Here is a 16979-nt window from a genome sequence, read left to right on the forward strand (position 1 = left end):
ATCTTCTGCTGTGAAAACAGAAAACCTCACTGCACAATCTACAGTTTTAATGAGCAGAGTGATTTTATGCATTGGAAACCACAGCTCTGCAATGATGTATCCAAGTATGTTATACTATCCAGACATTCATTTGCCATAAGTCAGCAGGAATATAGATTCTCTAATAACTTTTGAACCTGAAGCCAGTTAATACTTGCAACAGGTTGCGATCATACTCTGTGACGTCTTTTAGTTTAATCGAAGGCTTGCGTTTTAAAGACTCTACTTGCCATTCATGAATTTGCCTAGGTGCCAGACTAGATCCATAGTTTGGGCAATAGTTATTCTGTACCAGTGGGTGGTGCCATGGCTCCACTTTGGCTCTAGCATAAGACATCAGGGACCTGGCACTCTGACATCTGTTCTCAAACTTTACTTTCCTTGCCCTGAAAGGTGGAGATGAGCTTACGGGGAGGTGAGTGGTTTCTTGAGTGATCTACAGGTGTATCCAGTAGAAAGGTTTTTATCTAAAGAAAAGCAATTGTATTTCCTTATGGATGTTTCTACCTGCAGATTCCTCACCTCATGAGCCAGTACCAAAGGAGGTAGACCAAGAGAACTAGGCTGTGGCAGTCAGGGGCACCTTCAGAAAAACACACCAACAATGACATATTGGCAGTGACCAAAATAGCAACAGCACCAAAACAAAGTCAAACCCTAAAACCAAAGTTTGCACCCAGCATATCACAGGTTACTAGCAACCACAACAAGGAGGCTGTTGGAAACAAAATAAGATACCCTTATCAGCAACTTCCATCACCGCAGGTCCAGCGGTCTGGCAGACAATAAACGGACACGGCTAGCAAATCAATAGAAAAATCCAAAAACAACCAAGTGGAAGTAACCAGAATGTCTCCTGAAACATCAGCGGGCAAGAAAAAACATCACCACACAGTTACCACTTTGGGCCACAATATCACACCCGGATAGAGCCTTTTCATGTAACAAGAAGGCAGTAACAATCTGTTGTAGTACAACATCGACACCCAGAGACAAAGGGAAGCCAATCACCCACATATTGAAGGATCATACCAGCAGAAACAAAAAGAAGGTCACGATAGAGATCCACACCACACCAGTGAAAAGGTTGTAAGGTGCCAGAAACTCAGTCATCCAACAGAGCCCGGAGGATCAGGGGTGAGCACAATATGTAGGCAAAGCCCGTCAAATGTGCACAGCCTGACCAAGTGCTGGAAGCAGAGCCAGGGTGAACATTCCCAGTGTGGTGTTTCCAAGGGGGGGCAAGTAAATCCAAGGCAAAGAACGAAGGGAGAATAGAGCCACCAAGGCCAGGAATGTCCCAAGGAGTGACAACAAAACACATCAGCATCTGCAGGTTCCAAAGCAAAACTCCATAGAGCACTTCCCAGTAGAACCACAACAAACTGTAGAAGCCATGATGTGCAGAGGTAGCAGTAAGAGGGCCGGAAGCAGAAAGAGGGCCAGAATGTCAAGCAGTACATCATTGTCTGACTTGACACCAGCGTTGTGCCTCTTCATTACAGCAAAACAGAGCATGCAGTACGATATAACTTACTGGTATGATCAAAGACAGACAAATGAAAAATACTTTGAGGTGATTCAGGGATCCTTCAAGACAGAAAATTCTGCTCTGTTCTGTGCACATTCAACGGAGATGCAACACTGAAGAGGGTCATCTTGTGGCCTGTCTGCTTCTCTCCAGTACTCGCTCTGCAGCTACACTGAATAATTGGGAGGCCCTGAAGGAAAAGTTCAGCAAATCAGCCTGGAAGTCCTGAGAACATCAAAAGCAAAAAGCCTAGCTCAGTGGCAAAGAGATACAAAATAACTGTTTAATTGTGCCACTGACATGACCATGTCAAGGCCTAACCTCAGATATTCTTTAGCAACTCCAAAACAGCTGCAGACCATTTCTGCAAAGGAGCTCCAACCACTTGATCTTTTTAAGAGGAGACAACCCAACCAGTGTGTGAGAATGGTTCTGAACTATGGCCAAAAAGGGTGAAGATGTGTGGGCAAAATGAGACCACCAAGGAATTTGAGCCATCAATTACTGAATTACAGCAAATCATAGAAAAATCTTCATAACAAAAGAATTTTAGAACGGAGATACATTGGATCCACATATGTGGCATCAGTATGCAGTAAGAAGGCAACTGACCTCTGTACACTGGGTGATGCCATATATGACTCTGTGGCGCCTCCTCTGCTGTGAGCAGACTTGAAGCCAGGTGCTACCTACCGGTGCAAGAGCAGTATCCAGATCCAGTCCGGGAGGAGTCATAGGTGGGAATCTGCAGGTAGAAGTATCCACTACAGGAAATTTAACTAGGTCAATCAACCTTATTTGAAGGCTTCATCTACACAGCATATATTTTTTCTCTGCATCATTCCAGGCTCTTTTACTAGTCCACACATATACTTACTGAGAAGGAATGCGCACATGGTAGGTGTAGATGGTGTGTGTAACTCTGCATGTTTTCTTTCTGTTTAGTTTATACACCTGCCATCAGTCCGGAAATGTTGCGGATCAAGCAAGAAGAAGATCCATATTTTAAAGCTCAGCATTGCTCACAGGAAACCGAAACAAGCAGCGGCTTAGACAATGGTGAGACTAATGCTGTTTCCAGATTTTCAGAGATCAGAGTAATAATCTGTAACACTTGAGCTATGATCCCATAGCTCAGTGCTGCTTGTTTGTCATTGGAGTTAATGCATATCCCTCAGTCAACCCTTGAGCGTGCAAACCTTCCCTTTACAAAAAGGCGTTGCAAGTTACCCACCCCAAGAGGTTTGAGTAACATGGCATATTTTAAGCACACTTTTCCAGAGTACTTCACAGATAGGTCATAGGTAAATAGAGCTGTTTAAACCATACAAAGCCATGCAAGGCAGAACTGTGCCAGAATAATCATTCGTCCTTTGCATAAAATAGGTATTTCTGACCCTCAGAAGAATTCTATTTTCAGTAATAACATTGGAAACAGGGAATGTAGCTGTTTGGCTCACAGAGGCATTACACATGGGCTGCAGGAAAAGCAGCTCTGAAAAACAAGTCTTTTGTGATTTAGGTTTCGTGAATTGCGTGAGCGATCTGCAAAGCGGGTAAGATTAATCGGTGGGAAGGTCAGAAAACAAAGAGCATTGGGCAAATCAATTAAACTAGGGTTAAGTGGGTGTCTTGTTATTTAAAATAAGGCAAATCAGGAGAGAGCAGGGTGTAGCACAAAATCAATGGGTCATGAGGGGAGCTGATTGGAGAAACTGATGGTTCAGCCCTAGTCCCAGTAACAGAAAATTGGGTTTACACAGGTGAAATTGTCACTGCAGAGACACTTGACACTGTCACAGTAAGGTGGCGTGGAGTGAACATGCCTTAGTTTAGGCCCCTAGTTTTCAGTAAAAATGTATTTTCTGAACGTGTTTTCCTTCACTTGATGCACTACTTTGAGTTTTTTGTAGCAGTAAAGATGAATTTTGTGTGCTTTCTTTCATAGTGCCCACGTCTGAGCCACTACTGGCAGGAGTGTTAGTGAAAAGTGTGTTTTCCCTCCTTCAAGTCTCACTTTTAATTTTTTCTTTTAAACATTTTTGTGGCTTGAAGACACACCTATTCTGAAGTAAGAAATTTTCAGAGCTGTCTACTAGGCTTCTTGGTACCTCGCAGACTAAGGCCCCTGTTACGAGTTGCATGGTAGTGGTGATGTGCAAACTCCAGCCCCTTAATAACCGGGATGTGAACACTCTGTCAGGAATATGCAATTAAAAGTTAAACCCCATGGAATAGGGGATCACTGGGTGGACCCGGGGTTAAAGCAGGTAGTAAGTGGAAGCACTGGCTTCTGTGCAGTGCGGGGATCTGGGGTGCATGTTGTGAGGTAAAGAGAAGTGTCCTGGCATGGGGAGCATTGGATGCCAGAAAGGGAGGTTGTGGTGAGCCTGGGGAATAAGGTGTGGTTGTTATTGAACCTGAAGTCTAAAGGGATATTACTTGCTGCTTTTTCCAGACAGTAAAATCAGGCCCAGTGCTCCTGCACCTGGGAAAGGCTGTGAAAACACAGACATTTGTTATCGGGCAGAGCAAAATTCCAAACAGGAATTCCATCCTGCCTGACACCTGGTGAGGGCCTTTGTGGGAACTCCTCTACCTCAGTCCTTACTGGACCCTACCTTGATGCTCCAAGGGCAAGTCAGTATTTTACAGTCCCCGCTCCTCTGCCTCTTAGTTGACATTGAAAAGGCTTTCATATTGAGGGGTCGTCAATGTCAAGAGGATCTTAGATAACAAGAAGAGGCTTTGTTATAGCAAGACACTTAATCTCTGGAGATGCTGCAGTGACCAAAGGACTTTGATGTCCAGAGTGGGCCTGCCAGTCCATAGCCATTAAGATCAGTGGATGCAGGAGGGTGGAGAAGTTTGACATCTACATAGTCCTTGAAGTCGAAAGGTCACCCCAATTTGAGGTACCTAATGTCAAGGTAATCCCAACTTTGATGGGGTCTTCAATAGTGATGGAGCCTCGAGTTGGTGGAGCCTTGCCCCTGACCTCGACATCTATAAGCTTTGCTATACACAGTTCACACTCCATGGCTCCAGTATCACCTTTGCTATACCCAGTTGAGACTCTGTAGTGGCATAAGCCTAATTGAATGCCGTCAGTTCTCACTGGAGGCTCTTTGCCTTGGATCACGTTTGCAGAAGTCCAGTGACTGATTACACTTTTAGCATACTATGGGGGTGATTCTAACCCTGACGGGCGGCGGAGGCCACCCGCCAGAGTTCCCCCCTCCAGAACACCGCTCCACGGTCATGACCGCTGCGGTGATTCTGGGTTTTCCACTGGGCTGGCGGGCGACCGCCAAAAGGCCGCCCGCCAGCCCAGTGGAAAACACCCTTCCCACGAGGACGCCGGCTCCGAATGGAGCCGGCGGAGTGGGAAGGTGCGACGGGTGCAGTTGCACCCGTCGCGAATTTCAGTGTCTGCTGAGCAGACACTGAAATTCTTTGTGGGGCCCTCTTACGGGGGCCCCTGCAGTGCCCATGCCATTGGCATGGGCACTGCAGGGGCCCCCAGGGGCCCTACGACACCCCATACCGCCAGGAACAGGATGGCGGTATGGGGTGTCAGAATCCCCATGGAGGATTCATTTGTGCAGCGGAAAACCGGCGGGAGACCGCCGGTTTTCCACTTCTGACCGTGGCCAAACCGCCGCGGTCAGAATGCCCTGCGGGGCACCGCCAGCCTGTTGGCGGTGCTCCCGCCAACCCCGCCGGGGTCAGAATGACCCCCCATATGCCTTGAATGATAGACTGTTTGAACCAGATTGAAGTTGGGTAGTAACAGAAAATCATATTGGAAGCAAGTGCTAAATCTGAAGAAGAATCCACCAAGAAAAAGTCCTCCATTGTAGATTAATGTGATTGATGAGAGATCTTCTATAATTAATACTTCTTATATTAAGCATCCAAGGTATGTGTGTGGCATAAAATGGAATAGGTTCTGTTTTGGTGCCTAGGAAAAACACTGATCCAAGGTTTGATCAGGTTAAGGCTCTCTATTTAGCTAATTTGGCCTTAAAGTTTTCATTGATATAGGGTCACCTCGTAGCCATCACAGCTTTCAGAATATGCCCTGCTTAGCCATCTGTATTCACAATACCAGTGATCAAGGTAGTTGCTGAAATGAAGAGGCCCAGTTTTGAAAGTAGCAGAATCTGTCCTTAAGTACTTATCCTGCATGCTAGCATCATTTCTGCCCATTGCTTAAGCCAGAATGGTGGGCAAGATAGAGACATTGGGTTCTCAAGCTCCGTACAGTGTAGGTGTAATCCATAACAAGGTGTTGGAGGCTTGTGTGGCTGTGGATACCCATGTTTTGCATACTCCTGCATCTACTGTTGGATCCAGATGTGTGCAAGTTGTTTTTCTTCAAAGAAGTCTTTTGAGTCATGAGGCAAAGTGATTTCTCCTCTTGGTGATAATGCGCATGGGCATTGACTCCAATGTTAGATTTTCTTCCCTGCGTTGGGTTTGGACGTGGTTTTTCTGCGCTCTGGTTTGAGATTGTTTTGCCCTCCTATACTCGTCAGTATTGTTCTCGATTGCGTTTTCATCATTGCGTATCAAAAAACAAGAAAACCATTGGGAGTTTCACTGGTGGCCTTCGGACCTTGCCTTTTTGGGCTTATCTTCCATCTCAACACTGCGCTGCTAATGGGACAAACTCCATTTCGCTTCTGTTCCAGCTGTCACGCAAAATACGCAAAATACAGATGACCGGCCTTCATCAGGTTTGCGACTTATGCCTGTCTCCTGATCATAAGGAAGAGGACTGAAGAAAACTAGAGAGATGCAGCGTAAGGACATAGAGAAACACCCAACGTCTTTGGCCAACAAGAAGTCAAAGAGGAGTAGGAGGAAGAACTTCATGAGGCCTCTGCGGCTGGAGGCCTTTTCCATCCAGACTCCAGCTCCGACCTCGAGATCAGTCTCCAGATGCAGGACCTTCCTCCGGGTCAGCGTACTGTGAGTACCCATGCCCCTGCTCAGCCACCCAAGAACCACTTGGTTCCAACCGAATATATGGCCCCAGGACCACCACTGCCCCCAGACCATGGTAGGCACCGACCATCTTCGCGCTGACCTCTTTGCGCTGAGTCGTCCATCTGCCTCTTCAGCCCGAGCACTCCTGCATCGACTGCTTCGGCTCTGAGCACTTCGGCACTAAAATCCAAATCTCTTTCGGCACTGAAACCTTCAACTCCGACACCAAAATTGGCTCCAGAACCAGTCCTTGTAGGAAAGTACCAGCGTTTTGGCATGTTACCCCCATTTTCAGCCTGTTTGTCAGTGTGTTTGACTGTGTCTCTGGGATCCTGCTACCCAGGACCCAAGTGCTTATGCTCTCTCACCTCTAAATGTTGTCACTGCATACTGGTAACCCAGTATTTCATCCCAAATTGGCACACTGGACCACCATTATAAGTCCCTAGTATATGGTACCTGGGTACCCAGGGCATTCAGGTTCCAGGGGATCCCTATGGGCTGCAGGATTTCTTTTGCCATCCATAGGGAGCCCAGGCAAAGGCTTCTACAGGACTGCCATTGCAGCCTGTGTGAAATGGTGCATGCACCCTTTCACTGCCATTTACACTGCACCAGGGCCCGTATTTATACTTTTTGACGCTAAACTGCGCTAACACAGTTTAGCGTCAAAAAGTTTTGCGCCAGCTAACGCCATTCTGAAGCGCCATGCGGGCGCCGTATTTATTGAATGGCGTTAGCCGGCGCTAACAGACCGGCGGTGCCTGGTGTGCGTGGAAAAAAACCACGTACACCAGGCAGCGCCGGCGTTGGGGAAAATGGCGTTAGGGCGTCTTAAAATGGTGCAAGTCAGGTTGACGCCAAAAAATCGCCTCCACCCGATTTGCGCCATTTTTAACGACGCCCAGACGCCATTTACATGACTCCTGTCTTAGTAAAGACAGGAGTCATGCCCCCTTGCCCAATGGCCATGCCCAGGGGACTTATATCCCCTGGGCATGGTCATTGGGCATTGAGGCATGTAGGGGGGCACAAATCAGGCCCCCCTATGCCAAAAAAAAAATATAAAAAAAATAAAAAATTATACTTACCTGAATGTCCCTGGGATGGGTCCCTCCATCCTTGGGTGTCCTCCTGGGGTGGGCAAGGGTGGCAGGGGGGGTCCCTGGGGGCATGGGAGGGTAGCTGTGGGCTCATTTTGGGCCCACAGGTCCCTTAACGCCTGCCCTGACCCAGGTGTTAAAAATAGGCGCAAATGCGGTTTTTTTTGCCCCGCCCACTCCCGGGCGTGATTTTTGCCCGGGAGTATAAATACGACGCATTTGCGTCGCAGTCATTTTTTTAGACGGGAACGCCTACCTTGCATCTCATTAACGCAAGGAAGGCGTTCACGCAAAAAAATGACGCTCATTCCTCATACTTTGGCGCTAGACGCGTCTAACGCCAAAGTATAAATATGGAGTTAGTTTTGCGTCGAATTTGCGTCGAAAAAAACGACGCAAATTCGGCGCAAACGGAGTATAAATATGCCCCCAGGTCACTTATAAGTCACTTATATGTCTGGCCTTCCATCCCTGAAGGCTAGGTGCAAAGTACCTGTGTGTGAGGGCACCCCTACACTAGCAGAAGTGCCCCCACATCGTCCAGGACCATTTTCCCAGACTGTGAGAGTGCGGGGACGCCATTTTATGCATGCACTGGTCATGGGTCAATACCTATGTCCAGCTTCACAATGGTAACTCCGAATATGGCCATGTAAGGTGTCTAACATCTTGGAATTATACCCCAAAGCTGAATCTAACATTGATTGTATAATTCCATGCACTCTGGGGGCTCCATAATGGACCCCCAGTACTGCCAAACCAGCCTTCTGAGGTTTTCCAGGCAGCCCCTGCTGCTGCCACCTCACTGACAGGTTTCTGCCCTTCTGTTGCTTGAGCAGCTCAAGCCCAGGAAGGCAGAACAAATGATTTCCTTTGGGAGAGGGTGTTACACCCTTTCCCTTTGGAAATACGTGTTACAGGCATGGGAGGGGTAGATTCCCAGAGCCTCTGGAAATGTTTTGAAGGGTACAGATGGTGCCCTCCTTGCATAATCCAGTCTACACCGGTTCAGGGACCCCCAGTCCCTGCTCTGGCGTGAAACTGGACAAAGAACAGGGGAGTGACCACTCCCTTGTCCATCACCACCTCAGGGTTGGTGCCCAGAGCTCCTCCAGAGGGTCCTTGGGTTCTGCCATCTTGATTTTAGGATGGGCAGGGAACTCTGGGAGCATCTGAGTGGCCAGTGCCAGCAGGTGACATCAGAGCCCTCCCCTGATAGGTGCCTAGTTAGGTGACCAATCCCCTTTTCAGGGCTATTTAGGGTCTCTCCTTTGGGCGGTTTTTCGGATTGCAAGACTCCAGCAGGAATCCTCTACATCCTTTACTTCACCTTCTCACCAAAGAAACAGCATCTGGACCCTCCAGGAACTCTACAAACTGCAACAAAGAAGCTAAGACGACTTCTGCAACATTGTATCTTCAGCTCCTGCCAGCAACTGCAACTGTTTCCCGGTTGTGCATCCTCTGGGGACAGCCTGTCTTCTGCCTGCACCAGAAGAGCATCGGAATGTCCTTTGAAGTCACTTCCCTGCTTCAGCAGGCAACCCTCTGCAGCGACGACCAGTGGCTTGGGTCCCCTCTCCTGAAGAAGTGTGTGGATCCAGCAATACGCGTGGTGGATTGAAGTGGTCCCGACTGACCGGAAGTCCAGCTGTCCAACTTTTGTGGAGATAAGGGTTTGCCTCCCCAAGCAAGACAGTACCCTCGTACACTGCGTGATTTGCAGTTGCCAAGGCTTGTATGCGACCTTCCATGAAGTTCTTCGTGCACAGCACAGCTCCGGACCCCAGCACTCCATTCTGTGACGCACAGCTCCCTGAGTGGTTCTCCAGCGCCGTGGAATTCCCTGTGTGTCGTGCTGCATGGGCCTCCATTTGCACCTCCTTTGTCGCTGTGCTGTGGGACTCTTGTGCGCGCTGCCTGTTCTGTGGGCTCTCTGGACTGCTGAGAGCCCCCTCAGTCTTCCCCTCCTGGGTAGAGTCGACCTGGTCCTTCCTGGGCCCGGGCAGCGCCATTTACTGGTAACTGCGAGCTTTGTGTTTACCAAGGCATGTTGGCGGGATCCAGCGGCACAAACCAGACTGCAATTATCAATCCGGCTTCGGACATCTTCTGCACCAACCAGGAACCTGCATCCGTCTTCTTGGGTGCAGTACTGACTTTTGTTCTTCACCAGTGGTTCTTCTTTTGCACCTTCATCCGGGTTAGCAGGGGCTCCTGTTCTCCCTGGACTCCTCAGTGCTTCTTGGACGTGGTCCCCTTCTTCCACAGGTCTTCAGGTCCAGGAATCCACTGTTGGTGTCTTGCGGTCTCTTCTGTTTTTTGCACTATCTTCTTTTTCTTTTTCTTGTGTGTTCTAGGAAAGTTCTTGTGATTTACTCCTGCTTTCCTGGGCTCTGGGGTGGGTTCTATTACTTACATTTGGTGTTTTCTAAAACTCTCAGCGCCCCTCTACACACTACACTTGCCTAGGTGGGAAACAGACATTCGCATTCCATTTTTTTAGTATATGGTTTATGTTCTCCGTAGGCCCATTTCTAACTATTGTGATTTTCACTACTTGCACTGTTTTCTGATTGTTTACTTACCTGTTTTTGGATACTATTGTATATATTGTGCATATTACTTACCTCCTGAGGGAGTATAGTCTCTAAGGTATATTTGGCAACTGTGTCACCAAAATAAAGTACCTTTATTTTTGTAACACTGAGTATTTTCTTTCATGTGTGTGAGTACAGTGTGACTACAGTGGTATTGCATGAGCTTTGCATGTCTCCTAGTTAGGCCTTGGCTGCTCATCCACACTACCCCTAGAGAGCCTGGCTTCTACAGGGAGTGCAGAATTATTAGGCAAGTTGTATTTTTGAGGATTAATTTTATTATTGAACAACAACCATGTTCTCAATGAACCCAAAAAACTCATTAATATCAAAGCTGAATATTTTTGGAAGTAGTTTTCAGTTTGTTTTTAGTTTTAGCTATGTTAGGGGGATATCTGTGTGTGCAGGTGACTATTACTGTGCATAATTATTAGGCAACTTAACAAAAAAAAATATATACCCATTTCAATTATTTATTATTACCAGTGAAACCAATATAACATCTCAACATTCACAAATATACATTTCTGACATTCAAAAACAAAACAAAAACAAATCAGTGACCAATATAGCCACCTTTCTTTGCAAGGACACTCAAAAGCCTGCCATCCATGGATTCTGTCAGTGTTTTGATCTGTTCACCATCAACATTGCGTGCAGCAGCAACCACAGCCTCCCAGACACTGTTCAGAGAGGTGTACTGTTTTCCCTCCTTGTAAATCTCACATTTGATGATGGACCACAGGTTCTCAATGGGGTTCAGATCAGGTGAACAAGGAGGCCATGTCATTAGATTTCCTTCTTTTATACCCTTTCTTGCCAGCCACGCTGTGGAGTACTTGGACGCGTGTGATGGAGCATTGTCCTGCATGAAAATCATGTTTTTCTTGAAGGATGCAGACTTCTTCCTGTACCACTGCTTGAAGAAGGTGTCTTCCAGGAACTGGCAGTAGGACTGGGAGTTGAGCTTGACTCCATCCTCAACCCGAAAAGGCCCCACAAGCTCATCTTTGATGATACCAGCCCAAACCAGTACTCCACCTCCACCTTGCTGGCGTCTGAGTCGGACTGGAGCTCTCTGCCCTTTACCAATCCAGCCACGGGCCCATCCATCTGGCCCATCAAGACTCACTCTCATTTCATTAGTCCATAAAACCTTAGAAAAATCAGTCTTGAGATATTTCTTGGCCCAGTCTTGACGTTTCAGCTTGTGTGTCTTGTTCAGTGGTGGTCGTCTTTCAGCCTTTCTTACCTTGGCCATGTCTCTGAGTATTGCACACCTTGTGCTTTTGGGCACTCCAGTGATGTTGCAGCTCTGAAATATGGCCAAACTGGTGGCAAGTGGCATCGTGGCAGCTGCACGCTTGACTTTTCTCAGTTCATGGGCAGTTATTTTGCGCCTTGGTTTTTCCACACGCTTCTTGCGACCCTGTTGACTATTTTGAATGAAACGCTTGATTGTTCGATGATCACGCTTCAGAAGCTTTGCAATTTTATGAGTGCTGCATCCCTCTGCAAGATATCTCACTATTTTTGACTTTTCTGAGCCTGTCAAGTCCTTCTTTTGACCCATTTTGCCAAAGGAAAGGAAGTTGCCTAATAATTATGCACACCTGATATAGGGTGTTGATGTCATTAGACCACACCCCTTCTCATTACAGAGATGCACATCACCTAATATGCTTAATTGGTAGTAGGCTTTCGAGCCTATACAGCTTGGAGTAAGACAACATGCATAAAGAGGATGATGTGGTCAAAATACTCATTTGCCTAATAATTCTGCACTCCCTGTAGACACCGGCTACATTTCACTAATAAGGGAGAACTGGACCTGGTGTAAGGTGTAAGTACCTATGGTACCCACTGCAAACCAGCCCAGCCCCCTACAGTCCTTCAAACAATGCAGGAGCGGCTCGATCCCGAACAAAAGAAACTGCATATACAGCCTCTGACTGGCCGTATTTTAGCCAAACCTGTGCAGGCAGCGCCATTACCATCTAAGCGTCAACTCTCCTTTGAAGAGGCTATAGACTTAGTGACCAGTCCGCTGCGGCCTCCTCTTCCTGCTCCTCCACCCCCCATTCCACCACCATCCCCTTCACCACCTCCCCCGGGTGATACTGACCCAAATCTCTACCCGGCTAAGCCATCACTCCCCGATGATGCAACTTCTTATCAGGAACTCATTGCTAGAGCGGCAGGCAGCATACCACCAGGTCCCTTTAAATAAAGACCCTTTCAAAGATGATTTCCTCTTCAAGACACTATCCAGCACCCAAAGGGCATGCCAGGACCTCCCTGTGCTAACGGGAAGGCTGTGCCACACTGATGAAATCTTTAAAGAACCAGTGTGACCGCGCATCATTACACCCATGGTCGACAAAAAGTATAAGGCAACACCCTCAGGCCAGCTACCCCACAGTGACTAGTTGTGTCTAATGCCCGTAAGAGGGCTCATTCACAGACCATAGCATACGCTCCTCCACCTGATAAAGCGTCTAAGCTCATTAAAGCCTTGGGGAAAAGAGTGACAGCACAAGCCACCAATCACTGGCGAATTGGCAACATACAGGGTTTATTGGCAAGATACAAGAGGGCCCACTGGGATGAAATGGAGCAACTCCTCCACCATCTCCCTGCGGAGTACAAAAAAGGGGACATGAAATAGTACAAGAGGGCAAATTAATATGTAACAACTCAGTCAGGTACAACAATACGAGTGTAAAACTGCGTAGACATGCTTGGCTAAAGATATCTGGCTTCCTGCCAGAGGTTCAGCAAACACTTTTGAATGCTCCATTTGATAAAGAACACCTGTTCGGTGCCCAAGTGGACCAAGTGTTAGAGAAAATGAAAAAGGACATTGAGGTAGCCAAATTAATGGGGGCGCTCCAAACCTCCACTCCTCGTGGCTCCTTTCGACGTCCTTCATTTAAACAGGATGCCAAAACAACTCCTTTAGATGCCTCTACCTCCTCATACATTCTATCATAACACTCCCCCTCCGACCATCTAACACATGTTGAGGGATGACTACGACTTTTCTTCCCTACCTGGAAAAACTTAACATCAGATCAGTGGGTGTTGGACATTTTCCAACATGGTTATTGCCTGGAGTTCATCACCATCCCACCTCGCAAACACAAACTCTCTAAGGAACATCAAATCTTGCTCAAACAGGAGGTACAGGCTCTGTTGCTCACAGAAGCCATAGAGCCCGCAACTCCAACATCAAGGCTCAGGGGTTTACTCCCTATACTTTCTAATCCCTAAAAAAACAGACCTCTATGGCCCATCTTAATCCTCAGGCCCTTAAATCATTACATCCTATCTGAGCAATTCGACATGGTCACACTCCAGGATGTGATCCCACTTCCCCAACAAGACGACTTTATGCCAGCACTGGACTTATGACTCTTACTTTCACATCCTGATCCATCCAACCCACCGCAAATACCTTAGGTTTGTTATAGCTGGAAAACATTACCAGTTCAAGGTGCTCCCATTCGGAGTCACTACTGCACCCCATGTTCACCAAATGTCTAGCAGTAGAGCAGCAGATCTGCGCAGACAGAGCATTCATGTCTTCCCATATCTGGACAACTGGCTCATCAAAGTCAATACACTTTTGCTGTATCACCAACACACTCAGACTACCTTAGGTCATCTCCATCAACTAGGGTTTACCATCAGCCTGCAGAAATCACAACTTCAACCTTCACAGATTCAGCCATATTCAGGGGCCATCCTCAACACACAACTGGGATTAGCCTACCCAAACGCAGCCAGGATTCGAAACACCCAATCGCTGCTACAAGAGTTTCGACTCAATCGACAGTCAGTTATGTGACTCAATCAAGACAGTTATGCGACTCTTAGACATGATGGCATCCTGCAGTGCGTCTGTTCGCCTACACATGCATCCGCTGCAGGAATGTCTGGCGTGCCAGTGGTTTCAGTCACAGGGTCAGTTACAAGATCTATGGTTGGTAGACAGCCACACTCATCACTCGCTGCAGTGGTGAAACACACACCACTTGTTAAAGGAGCCGCCGTTCCTCAACTCTGTTCCCCAGATCATTCTCACAGCGAACGCGTCCCTCTCAGGATGGGGTGCTCACCTTTAGGATCTCACAATTCAGGGACACCAAACACCAGAATCTCCATATCAACTACCTCGAGCTTCAAGCTTTTCACCTTGCATTGTAGGTGTCTTTGACTCAACTGATAGGCAAGGTTGTCTTAGTCCAGACGGACAACATGACTGGAAAACAGTGGGACACACACGCCTATCTCAGACGATTTGGCGTTGGGCACTACGTCACAACATACATCTCTTGGCGGAACACCACTCTGGGATGGACAAGCACTTTGCTGACCTCCTCAGCAGAATGCGACAACAAGTCCATGAGTGGGAACTCCAACCCCAAGTCCTCCTCCCATACTTCCACAAGTGGGGGGTTTCCCACAGATAGACCTGTTTGCAACTGCAGACAATGCAAAATGGCCAGACTTCGCCTTCAGGTTCCCACACCCACTATCCAAGGGAATGCTCAATGGATGAACTGGTCAGGAATATTTGCCTAGGCTATTCCACCTCTCCCTCTTCTTCCGATTGTGGTTCCGACGTTCAGGCAAATGTCTCTCATCCTCATTCTGGTAGCTCCCACTTGGGCTTGTCAAGTTAATTTACAGGTATTTACATTTTTATTGGATGTTACAAAAAACTCACATCTTACAGCCTTTACTTTCACACAAATAATGTCAATTATTTGAAAGATGGTTAAATAAATCACTTTACACTTTTTTCTCTGACCGCAAAGTGAGAGGAGTTTGTAAGTGTCAATCCCCTTGATAAAAAAATATTAAGCAGCAGTTTGTCTGTAGACATAGCTGGACATGTGACCTCTCTCTGAAGCACAGCAAATGTGACAAGATGAATACAGAATTTGAAGACATCTTTATGTATTGTTTGGACTGTCATGACCCATCCAAAATCGGCTCACGACTCACAGTTTAGGAAACACTGTATTCTATACTGATCTATACTGATTTCTTTAATGTAATTTTCCTAATATTTCTCCATCAGAGGTCTCTTCACACCTAATATGAGAGCCTTTAAGCGGATGATGGAAGAGGCCATGTGAGAGCGCTCATGGACCTTCAGGTGTACAAGCTTGAGGTGCAGCCTGTCAGTGACCTGGTGGTCAGCAGCCTCCAGGCTGTATAGTAAGTCCTGTGGATCTCTCTTGGCAGGACAGTGGGCTTTTACTCTTAGCTCAGCCTTGCCAGTAGGCAATCTGTCCAACATAGCTGCCTGGACTTCGGGCACTTTAATCTCAGCCCTTATCCCACCTGTTCTAGCCACGGGGCCACCAGTACAGTGGTCTGGCCTGAGCGGCGGGAGGAGAATCAGGAGTCTGAATTGCCTCAAAGCCGCCAAATCTAGTGCAAAGTTGGGAGAATGTGCAGCGCTTCAGTAGGCAATTGAAAAGACAACACTGCGAGTTCACATGCCACCTGCAGTCTTGTTCACTGACTTGTTGCTTTCTATTTCTCCTCCAGTGGTTTATGGCTACCTTTGTTCTTTACTTTGGTCCTTGTGTGAATACTAATAATTTGTAAGCCCACGTGCTACTTGCTAACTTGTTTAGATATTTGTGTGGAAAATTCCCTGACTTTTGTTGAATTATTTTACTGCCTGACATCTAGAGATCCAGGCAGTGTGAGAGGGCAAACTGAGATTTGGCAATGCTGATAAGAGTTTTCCTAGTGCCTTAAGCCATAGGACATTTGAAAATCACCTCATTATTCATGCCCACTCGAGGTGGTGGGATCCCTCCCATTCCTCTGGTGTCCCTGTACTAACTAAACACAAGTGAGAAGAATGATCCACTCAGACAGACCCTTTAGCAGGGGCATGAGCTTGAATCCTAAACTGTTTCAAGGGGGATGTTACTTGGCTTAAGGATTCAAGCACAAAACTGACACCAACACCTTCACCGAATGACAAACATGGGCCTCTGAAAGTGATGGCTGCTACAGATTGTGCTCCTGAACAGATGGAGAATGGAGCTACTCGACTGCATCTAGAGTAAGTAAAAGCCATTTTGGACAGAAGATCGAAGAGGAGATCAGAAACAGAGCGGTTGCTAATTGAAGTTTCCTAAGAATTTGAGTACATCAACCTCATTAGAAATAAACTCAGACAACTTGGCAGAATACCTGACACTAACAGCTGCCAGTCTTTCAAATTCAACCATGAGTTACAGCTATGCTAATGCGGTTAATTTGAAACTTTCGCTTTGCCAGAATGTTAGCCAGTCTTCGTCTTCATGCCCTGATTCACAATCCAGCTACACTACTTATTCAAATCTAAGCCACTCAGTGAACCTGTAATAGGTGGGACGTAGCCAGTACAGTTGGCCCTCTCTATCCTCCTGCCTTATGGGTCTAACAGCCTGTAGAGCCAAGGGGGAAGATGCAACAAGAACACTCTACAAACAAAAGGGTAAGAGTGGAACTTGAAGAATCATTGGGCCAGCTGTTCACATAGGCCCCCACTTCCCTGCACAGTTACATGCAATAATAAGTCTTAGTACAATGCATTTTCATCAACAGCCTCTGAGATGACTATGCTCCTAAAAAACAGTAAAGGACAATTTCAGAATCAGGCAAGCAAACTTTGCAACAAATTGTGTACTACCCAGA

The 16979-nt window shown here is 47.0% G+C and overlaps 1 protein-coding gene across 2 annotated transcripts in view; it reads left to right on the forward strand.

Moving 5' to 3' along the window:
* Window positions 1-16979, forward strand: part of LOC138303543 (zinc finger protein 850-like) — a 223951-nt gene that overhangs the window by 180976 nt on the left and 25996 nt on the right. For both annotated transcript variants that reach the window (XM_069242774.1, XM_069242775.1), the window contains exon 11: window positions 2516-2629. In XM_069242774.1, coding sequence (XP_069098875.1) covers window positions 2516-2629 — 114 coding nt within the window. The remainder of the gene's footprint in view (window positions 1-2515; window positions 2630-16979) is intronic.

The sequence above is a fragment of the Pleurodeles waltl genome, chromosome 7, assembly GCF_031143425.1.
Source record: "Pleurodeles waltl isolate 20211129_DDA chromosome 7, aPleWal1.hap1.20221129, whole genome shotgun sequence".
NCBI classification, from domain to species: Eukaryota; Metazoa; Chordata; class Amphibia; order Caudata; family Salamandridae; genus Pleurodeles; species Pleurodeles waltl.